Source organism: Aotus nancymaae, unplaced genomic scaffold, assembly GCF_030222135.1.
Source record: "Aotus nancymaae isolate 86718 unplaced genomic scaffold, 86718_ANA_hifiasm-v0.15.2.pri h1tg000012l, whole genome shotgun sequence".
Taxonomy (NCBI): Eukaryota; Metazoa; Chordata; class Mammalia; order Primates; family Aotidae; genus Aotus; species Aotus nancymaae.
Genome location: NW_026988423.1, coordinates 17,962,324 through 17,972,823, shown reverse-complemented (window position 1 = coordinate 17,972,823; position 10,500 = coordinate 17,962,324). Strand labels below are relative to the sequence as shown.

Genomic DNA, 10,500 nt, shown 5'->3' with positions numbered 1-10,500 from the left:
CCTGTATGTCAGAAAAGGAAACTGAACCTTGGGGAGGTTAAGCAACTCTTTCAAGGTCAACCAGGGAGGGGCAGAACCAGGGTTTGAAGGCAATCTTTCTGAATCTGATGTCTGCCCCTTCTAAATGAGGACTCTCATCTGTCAATCTGTGAGAAAAAATACAGAAAGCATCATTCAAGTCACGTGAACTCAAGACAGAGACTTCACTAACCATCCTCACACACAAGGTCCAAAAGAAACTACCACATGCATGTCCACATTTGATGCACAGGACAGACTCTCACTGCATTAAAATAAATCACGGTATGACCATAATAGCTTCTTTTCTTTCAATTTTTATTGAACACAAGTATTCTGACAGAATGCAGAGTCAAAATTCTCAGTTAGTACTCAGTATTTACACCAGTGAGAATGGAAACAAAGGTGGTATCGATGTTTCACTTGGTAAAAAGTTTTATAACAAGAGAGAAGGCCCCCGAAGTACAGAATGCTGGGTAGGGATGTTAATGGAGGTCTGAAAACCACCATCCAGACAGACAGCCTTGAGTGAAAACCTGGGACTCGGAAGGCTCCATAGAAAAGTGTGAAAATAGAGTTCCACTTCCAAAGCTGCACTATATACACCACAGCCCTGCAGGGTCCAGAGGCCCTGCTCATCACACTTGAGTGCCTCTCCAGCGGAACTTGGCCATGCCGGTCTTCATGTGAATACATATGTATGGCACATACACACATAGACACACAGACATTGGAAACTGGTGGAGTTGATCCCTCCTTCAAAAATTAAAAAAAAAGAAAATTATAAGCTTTGATCTCTTAACATAAAAGATAGAACATCTTGGAATAAAATGACTCCCTCTTTGATTTTAGAGAAAGCATTGCTATTTTTTAAAATTTTTTTTAAAAAAGGAAAACTCTTGCATGCTGGGACAAACCTACATGTAATAGGAGAGAACAGACCAAAGTGTGGGCAGAGTCTTAGGTCCTAGCTAATGGCAGAGCCAGGGTTCTAGGGGGTCAGTTGCCCTGGACCAGGTAATCTGAGGGCTGACCTGTTTCTTCCTAAACATAGGAACCATCGGAACCAAAATCAGTTGGCCTAACCACTTTGACAGTCTTGACAAGGTACGGCATGGGCTTGGCCTGATGTAGCAAAGCCACTGACATTACAAGATGAGGAACTGAGTCCACTGAACAGCCTGGTGACCGGAAGAGCCTGCCCCTCACTGCTGGGCCCTCCCAGTCTCAGACACCCAGGCTCTCACATTCTACTGTGCGCTCCAAGATCTGTCTTCATGTTCCTTTATCCTGAGGGCCTGTGCATTTGAACCAGAGATCTGTGCAGGCCCTTGATTCAAAGGGGCCAAGGCTGTGTGGTCTGGGATCCTCCATTTCCATCCCCAGGAGCTGAGAAAATCCAAAATAACCCCACATTGAGCAAATGACGAGACCGTTATTCTTCACAGTTTGAAATTATAATCTAGCATTGCCACTGATCAGACTGCAGAAGTGTCAGAACATTGGGGGGAGTGGCCCAGAGAAGGGCCCCAGAGGCAGCCTTGTCACCCTAACCTCTTGCTGCTTTGTACCTTGGGAGAGGAGCGCATGCGGAGGACTGATTTCTGTTTACTTAGCGTCATCATCATCATCATCATTTGTATTTCATTTTTTTTGTTTAAAGGCTTCGATTCCTTTTAAGAGTGATTTTTGTTTCCTGAATATTTTTCTGAACTATCTGCTATACCTTCCACAACCAAACTATGTTGAAGTTTTATTTCAATACTATGACAAAAACACGTTTCACACTAAAATATTCACGCATCCACAGTGCACAAGCTTGCAGTTCTAAAGTAGAATGAGGAAAAAAAAAAAGCAAAATTTCTATACAAAGGGCTGGCTTTTCCCTTCTCCCCCCTCCCATCCCCCTTAAAGTTTCTGTATTTTTTTCCCCCACTTGATTTCCAATCCAGGAAAGTTGTGTTATGACTCCAGACAGTAGGTTGTTTCTTTTTTCTTTTGTTTCTAGAAATGCTGCCTAAGTGAACAGAAGGCCGATGTTACTTTACTTCAACAGATTTCCAAAAAAAGACACTAATTCCCTGAAGCACACATGCTCTTCCGCTCAAATCTAGATTCTGGGCTCAAAAGGAAATGGTATGTATATATTTTATTTGGCTTTCTACACAAAGGGGATGTTTGGGGTAATAATGTGTGTTCACCAAGACCAGCCCCAACTATACAATCTTCTCTGCTTCATTCAACAAAGCCTAAGGAGTCCTTCAAAAGAAGGGTGACAACGCCTGGGAGCAGATTCCTTTTCACAGATGCAGGCAGGTGGCGGCTAATCAGAAAGTGGTCTAACCCCCAAAGAAACACAAAAATAACCAAAAATTAAAAAAGCAAAACCATTCCGGAATGAGATGGATTTTCACCCGAGTGGGACCCAGGCAAAAACGGCAGATCAGAAAAGAGAGGAAGAGCGACTGTAAACCATCATGTTTTGTAAAGTTGTCCTGTGCTAAAGCAAGCGTGTGATGATCCTACCTACCTCTAGGTGGTATTTGTTACCTTAAAAAACAAAAGGCAGCTATTTTACATGGACATTTAAACACAACCAAAGTCGAACATTTGTCATCTTGTAAACACTGGAAAACAAAGTTGGCAGAAAGGAAAAAAAGAAGAACGTAAAAGAAAGAAAAAGAAGTCTGAATACTGCAAATTGAGATCTACCCCCAGAAGCTGCAATTTGGCATTCTTCCTACAAAATAAGAGTCTACATGGGAATTGAATTCAGCTAGAAAGGGTGACACACTTTGCATACTGAACAAATACAAAGTGAACAGAAATTATAACTTATTATGAGGTTTTACAGAGTTCAAACTTGACTGAAAGTATAAAAATAAACTGTGGACTTTGTTCATTCGATTAGTCTTAGTGCCTGAAAGTATTTCTCTGAAACTGGTCTGTGTCAATCAGGTAACACCAAGTGTGGTCTTCCTGAACCTAGATTTTGTTTCTGAGCTTCCTACATCCTTAATTTGGGGTCCTTTTGTCTGATTTTTAAATGGTTTCAGGGAACGGAGTGTCCTAGTTTGGCTGTGGGTTTAACCTTTTTGTCTTATTTTCTTACAAGTGAGTGCGCAACAAAGGGACCCTTTCTATAAACCTACAAAAAGGAGATTCCCATGTTTTATCTGTTTAGTTTTTTTTAAAGGCAAAAGACACTAGAGAAATGAGAGGTGTGTGTGCGTGCGTGCGTGCGTGCGTGTGTGTGTGTCTGTGTGTCTGCAGTGTTGGAAATGCTCTGGTGAAGCTGCTGTGTCACTTTTGATTTTGATCTTTGCTCGGTTCTTGTCACCCATCATGCTTTGCTCTCATTCTCCTTTGTCTGTGTGGCATCATTGGGGACCGTCTTGACTTCAGCTGGCGCTGGCTTCGTTTCTGTCTCCTGGCACTCTGGCTTTGCTTCTACAGGGCCCTTCCTGCAGAGAATCAGGAAAACAGTAGCACTGAAACCACGGTCTGCAGACATCTCACCCCTGCATCCAGGCCCCGGGGACAGTGGGGAGTAGGGGGGTTCTCTAGTGAGAGCACCTGGCTCCAGTCTCTACCCATCAGAATCACCTGGGAGCTTGAAACATCACACATGCCTGAGCCGTGTCCCTGGAAATCCTGATTTAATTGGTCAGGACATGGTGACTTTTAAAAGCACCCAAATGACTCTAATGTGCAGCCACAGTTGAGAAACACTGAGTCAGAAGAACAAGTCTTTCCTCTTCCAGCCCTAAGTTGATGCCAGGGGCTGTGTTTATACCTGGGGCGGTGGAAGAGGACAGCAGAGGCAGCTCCTCCTCACCCTGACCAGTGGCAGCAGCTCAGCTGGATGTAAATGGGGCCTGATGGGTTGGGCTGGGCTCCCAGCACTCATTCCAGGGGCCCCTTTGCAAACAATCCACTCTTGCCTGTTCCCTCCCCACCCCACCCTGTGCTTTTGCAGGATGATGCCTCTATGGCCTGCCTAGGTAGGATGAGAAAACACTGATGGAAGCAGCTTTCCATGGCAGCCTGCTAGGGGGCTAGAGTGGGCCTGGTGGCTATTCAGGAGTTGAGGGCAGCTGAGCGGGCAGGGCTATCAGAATCCTTTTCCCTCCTGATGCTGAGATTCACAGCTCCTGGAGAGAGCCCCCTGCAGCCCTTGGTGACTGTATAGCAGCTTATCTGGGAGCAGCCACAGGAGCCTCTATGAAAACCTAGGTCTGACTCTGCCTCCCTCAGTTCCAGGAAAGGGGGTTGGGTCTGAGGACACAAGGGGACAGGCACAGTCTCCAGTTTCAGCTGGTGCCACTGAATTTTGGCAAGACACTTAGAAACCTGAAAGGTTAAGGACTTTCTCCTGAACTTAGAGACCCAGCAGCCATTTGGTGCTGGGGAGACCCAAATCCTCCCAGCCACTCTTAAGAGTAGGAGAAGCAAGAGTGGGCTGGGGCCGGGGCTGGAAGGGGAGGGTGGGCATCTGAGCCAGCGTCTCAGATCGGGGGGTCTCTGAACTGCACCCTCCCCTGCCACTGGCCCGGGGCCTACCTCTTTTCTTCCTGCACATCGGTGCCTTTCTGGTGGGGACTCAGTCTGGCACTGAATAACACGCCGACTGGGGTCCCAGGGTGGCTGATAAGGGCACCTTGGCCTTCTTAGCCTGCTTCCCAAGCTATTCTCATCAGTGGGCCAACTGCAAGGGCTCCCCCAGGGAAGACAGAAGCTGCTGCTAGGATGATAAGGATAAAACGTAATTAACATGGCCTAATTAGCCAGCAGGCGGCTGCTCTTGGGGCCCAGCTGCCTGTCCCGCTCTCTGCCTTATCCCAGCCCCTTGGTTGACGGCCGCCTCAGAGAAGCCCTGGATGAGGCTGAAGACACATCTAACAAGGAGGACACAGCATAGCACAAATGCACACCACCACAGGACACAACCCGGTGACAGCAGACAAAGAGAGGCCGTACTCGGTCTTTGCTGGCGCAGGCGAAACAGAGCTGTCTGCAGTGGAAGGAGCAAGCTCAGGGGCTTGTCCACTGGCCCCAGCGGCGGGAGCAGGAGAGCCCAGGGCTGCAAAAACATCCTTTGCAAGGTCAATATCTGGGGTCTTGAAGTTCCCTTCGTCCATTTTAAAGTCCTCGCCCTGGGAAGGGTTTGTGGTGCTGACGGAGGCAGCCTCGCTCTTCGGGCTAGCAAGGGCTGTGGCTGCCTCGGGCGGGCTCTTCACGGCTCCGGGCTGGGTGGGCTCCGGGTCCGGGCCTTTGGTGCTGGGAGCCTCCTGCTTGGCCTGAGGGGCTTCTGTGGCAGGGGCAGCCGCTGCTGCTAGAGGACTGGCTGCCCCAGTCGGGGTGGGGACTGGTGCAGGGGAGGGCTTGCTGGCCGGAGGAGCCTTAGAGGCCTCCCCAACACTAGCAGGGGCGCTTGGGCTGAGGACAGCCCCTTGGTTAGCCAGGACACTAGAAGACAAATTGCTAGCGGCAGGGGTTGAGGTCGGGGTGTCGCTCAGGTCAACGAGGGGGGCGACCTTGGGGGCTGCAGCTGGGGCCGGGGAGGAGGTGGAGGCGCTGGGCCCCTTGGAAGGGGTGGCCTGGCCAGCCGGTACAGAGTTTGAGTCAGGCGTGGCCGTGGCCGGCGGGGCAATACTGGAGGTCAGGGTGGTGGTCTCACTGGTGGGGCTGTTCTGAGCAGTGGCAAAGGTTTCGGTGATAGTGTCAGAGTTAGTGGTGACGGTGGTGACAGAAGGCAGCATGTCCTCGACAGTGGCCGTAGTGTCGGCAGGCAGCCTGTGGGGAGGACAGGAAGTAGAAGAGAATAGACAATGAAGCTGAGACGTGACAGAGAGGCGGGGGAGGAGGGCTGAAGCCCAGGACAGGGACCATGGGGGGGCATGCAGTTAGGCACAGGCATGGACACAGGCCCACAGAGAGACAAGGATGGCAAGAGGAAGCACGCGCCCAGGTGGGCAGAAGAGGACACAGGAGACGACAGAGAACGTGGTGGTCTCAAAAGGGACCTGCTGGCCCCTCCCTGCTGATGTCTCTCCAGCTCTCTGCACGGAGCTCCCTTTCCCCGAAGTCCCTGCAGACCTGTCTAGGGCTTCCTGATCCCTGCCCTGGATCTTGACACAAGGAGGGGCAGGCGTCTGTCCAGTGTCCACATGTTCTAGGCTTCCCAGGTCCCAGAGAAACTGGGCCCAGCTGCCCTACAGGGCTCCCCAGGGCACTGATGGGAAAAGTCATGAATTAGGCAGATCACGAGTACTCGGAATGGCTCCTAGGAGCTGTGGGTTCTTCCAGCCACAGATTTTGTGGTTCTGTGAAACTGCATTCCCTTCAAGCCCGTAGGATCCTTGGCAGCTAGGCAGGCATTACAACCACAACTGGTCAAGGGCTCTGCGGGTCCCCAAGGTTTCTGCACAGAGGAGGGCCAGGGAACTTTACCAGGTCCCCACCTTCTCTTATCCTTTCAGGAGGAAAACAGAAAACCCTAGAACTGAATCCTAAGCAGAGTCTGCTAAGTCTCTCTGTGAGATTTTGCCATCTTAAACCATTTCCAGAATATATGTATAACTTGAGAACAGGGGCTAGGGATCTAGGGATCCCTACTTACAAAGGAGCCTTTTAAGGGTACGCACAGCCACCGAAATAGAACCAAAAATGCCTTCTCTCTGAGGACAGAGTGAGGTTAGGCATTTCTTAGCCAAGACAGGTCTTGTAGCCAAGGGTTTGGAATCCTGGCCTGAACTGTTTGGCTGGGAGCTGTGGGTAGGGGCACGGGAGGTGGGGGTAGGGTGGGGAGGTGGGTGGGTAGGTCTCTACGGAGCAGATGCCAGCCCCTCCCAGCCCACGTACTCGGGCTCCGTCAGTGGCGTGGTCTCGTTGGGCTCTGTGTGTTTCCCTCCGTCGTGGTTTGGGGTCCGCTCCTCCTCTGTTCGAACCTCCACGATGGGCTCCTTGGACTCATCTTTCCTGTGGAGATAGCACTGCTGGTTAGACCCCCAGGGCAGCTGCAGGGAGGGGCTCCCCAGGAAGAGCAGCTATGACTCAGCCCAAAGCTGGCAGGGTGGGCCTTGAGAGCCAACAGATTCAATGTCTGAGTCTCAGTCCAACTCTGGCTAGCTGTAAATCTGTAAATCTGACCTTGAGCTTCAGATTTAATCACCCTGCCTCAGTTCCTTCATCTGTAAAATGAGTCAAAAACAGTATTACCTTGCCTAGTTATTATGAGAATTAAGTGAGAGGATGCATGGCAAGTGCTGAATACAGTGTCTGCGACAGATCATTGCTCAAATACATACATCTATCTCTGTACCCAGGTATACAAACATTTATTTTCTTTCTTTCTTTCTTTTTTTTTTTTTTGAGACAGAGTCTTGCTACGTTACACAAGCTGGAGTGCAGTGGCATGATCTTGGCTCACTGTAACCTCCACCTCCCGGGTTCAAGTGATTCTCCTGCCTCAGCCTCCTGAATAGCTGGGATTTCAGGTGCATATCACCACACCTGGCTAATTTTTGTATTTTTAGTAGAGGCAGGGTTTTGCCATGTTGGCCAGGCTGGTTTCAAACTCCTGACCTCAAACGATCCACCCACCTTGGCCTCCCAAAGTGCTGGGATTGCAGGCTTGAGCCACCCCATACATACATTTCTAAGTATGTGCACGTACATGTGTATGCATATACAGTGCCTGGCACCTGGTGGTGCTAAACAACTTATTTCCTCGCTGAGTCCCTTTCTGGCTTGCTCCAGCTCTGCTCCACCCGGTGACAGTCTTCGAGGGATCCCGCTAACTGGCTTAGGATCTGTTTCTCCAAGATGCTGTTGGAGGGACAGTATCTGGATCATCAGCTCCATAAGGAGAGGAATTTTTATCTCTGTTGTTCCCTGTTGTCCCTATGTGCCTGGGAACAGTGCCTTGCCTACTGCAGCAGCTTGATACATATTTGTTGAGTGATGGATGAATGAATGAAAGATGTATGAAAGCAAGGCAGGTGTGTCCTTCTAATGCCTGCCCACCCCATGGCAGCTCCTCTCCAGGTTTAGTTCTGACAGTTTCCCTCATTTTGACCTACACAGGGATTTTCACATTCTGGGGAGATTCTAATACAAGAGATCTGGGGTTGGGCTCAAGAGTCTACATTTCAAACAGGTAACCCCCAAAGACCATGCTTTGAGAAACTTTTCCCTAATGTTTTTCCCCACCTCAGGGTTCCAAGTGGGGAACGTGCAATGTAAGGAAAGGTCACTACAGGCACCAGCTGACGGCTCAGGGGGGTGCAGCTGCTGGGCCCCTGGGCTGGGGCAGAGCCCAAATCTCAGCAGGGCAGACAGGTCTGCACTCACGAGAAGGCGGCCTTGCCCTCCTCCATGTCCTTGCCCTTGGCCCCGGGCCCGGCTTTTCCGCACAGGTTGACTGCAATGCACATGAACAGGCCACACTTGTTCAGGAAGTAGCAGGTGATGTCCACGACCACCAGGAGCAGGACGAAGATGACGATGAGGATGCCCACGATGGCCCCGGTGCTCAGGCCTGAGGTGGGGCTGCCGTTGGCTTGAGTGGGAGAGAGATGGCTGGTGGTTAACAGATTGAGACAAGAGACCTCCAGACCCTGCCAACAAAAGCCCCTGGGGGTGGGGAGGGCCCAGAGGACACAGTCATGGCATTCATGCCCAGAGTGACACCTTCCTGGGGCCTTTGTGACCCAGAGTTGAGACAACAGAGTCTCTCTATACCTTCCAGAGGGAGGGAGGGCAATGTCACCTCACAGGTTGGGGGACGAGGGTGAGCCTGGTCAACTGGCCTCCTGTGAGTCCTGGGAGCAGACGGAGCCCCGCCTGTCTGAGGACACTGGATAATGAGGCAGTTGAAGGGTGCTGCTGTGTTTTCCCTGGACCAGAGCAAGAGGTTTTGCAGCACAGGCAGGCAGTGATCACTGATTTCAGGTGGGGCTGTGGCTCCTGGAGTGCTCAGGGACAGGGACTCAAATGGGGTGGTGGAGGGTTCCTAGGGCTTTCTTGGGGCTTGTGGGGATGTCCAGCACAGTAGCATCCCCATTTTCCTCCTCCCCTTCCATTTTCCCTCTTTAGGAGTGACCCTAAAGGAGCCCGACATTAGAGCACACTGGCTGCATGGTTTACCCTCCTCACTGCACCCAGGAAGATGAATGAAGCCTGGGTGACTTCAGAGACATAGAGGCTTCCCCAGGCCCAGTGGGCAAGGTGAAAGGTCTGGGAATACTCACCATCTAGGAGCTCAGGCCTGCTTGGACCAGACTTCAGGAAAACCTGAAGTGAGTGCAGACTCACTCAGAGGTGCAAACACGCACAGACAGGCACGCTCACACGCAGGACAAATGCCCACACAGACAGACATGCACTCTCACATTCTAGCACCTGGTACCCTGGTTCTGGCTGGACTCACTCTGAAAGACTCAGCCTGTGTCTTACGTCCCTGGTGCCCATCTGCAGTCCCCTCAGGGTCTTTGGCTATTGATGGTTTCACAGAGGGACCTGGACTCAGCTCTCTGGGATCCCTGGGAGATCAACCCATGGTTATAACTGACACCAGTTTCCTGGGATGGAACAACTGACCTCTTGGTGGTTCCCACCAGTGTCTGGGAGACAGTGGTCATGCTGCAGGAAGCAAGGACCCATGTGGAACTCTGCCAATAAGTCAATGTCGGAACAATGACCCTAGACTGAAATACGGGCACTTCTAATTCATCTTTTCTCTGGATGGACCTGCTTCTGTAACTGGCAGCTCTGCCCCACCACTAGACTATGTCTAAAGCTTTCTGTGCTTCCAGGACCCACTGAAGCCATCCAGGATTGCAGACTGAAGATGGGAACTGTAGCCAACACTACCTGGGGCTCACCCCACCCATTACCCCACTCCCAACCCAGCTCACTAGGCTTTGCCAAACACCAGGCCAGGCCCAGCAGCCTGTGAGCCACGTATCATGCCAGAGAGTGGAAGGAATGTATAACCCAGAGTAATCAGCATCAGAACTGGGCCATACATTCTTCGTTTTCCGGAAGGTAGTGATGGCTCTGCGTGCCCCAGGGGTCTCCGCCCAGGCACTGTGGTGCTTCTCCAGTGGCTGTCCCTCTCCACTGGTCTATCTTTCAAACTTTAGTTTAGGGAATGGGCCATCAGCCTAGCATGCCAGAGAGGATCCCTCACAAACTACTCCTGAGACCCCTGGGTGCATCTCACACATGTTTCTAGTCCATTTGGGATGTTGGCTTGCCTCCCAGCCCTTCCTCCTCAGGCTCTCTGGCTGGTCCCTGTGGACCTCGCACTGCAGATCCAAGTGCATTCCCCCAGGAAGGCTTGAGATGGTGAAGAACTCTGTGCTTGGAGGACCCAGCTCTGGCCACCTGTCTCTGGGCTTTGGAAGCAGGAAGCTGGCCACTGGCCCCAGCTGTCAGCTGGAATAGGTCATTTTCTTAGCAGCCACAAATGCAGAG

General features: G+C 51.1%; 1 protein-coding gene across 15 annotated transcripts in view; it reads right to left on the bottom strand.

Moving 5' to 3' along the window:
* Nucleotides 1-319: 319 nt before the first annotated feature.
* NCAM1 (neural cell adhesion molecule 1) overlaps nt 320-10,500 on the bottom strand; it is a 311,446-nt gene continuing 301,265 nt past the window's right edge. For 8 of the 15 annotated variants that reach the window (XM_064375417.1, XM_064375419.1, XM_012470519.2 and 5 more), the window contains 3 exons: nt 8,374-8,581; nt 6,883-6,999; nt 320-3,482 (listed from right to left, as the gene is read on the bottom strand). In XM_064375417.1, the coding sequence (XP_064231487.1) occupies nt 3,362-3,482; nt 6,883-6,999; nt 8,374-8,581 (446 nt within the window). In that variant the 3' untranslated portion in view covers nt 320-3,361. Of the gene's footprint in view, nt 3,483-4,998; nt 5,815-6,882; nt 7,000-8,373; nt 8,582-10,500 lie in introns of all 15 variants that reach the window. The other 7 variants (XM_012470511.2, XM_064375415.1, XM_012470513.2 and 4 more) reach the window with 1 other exon arrangement.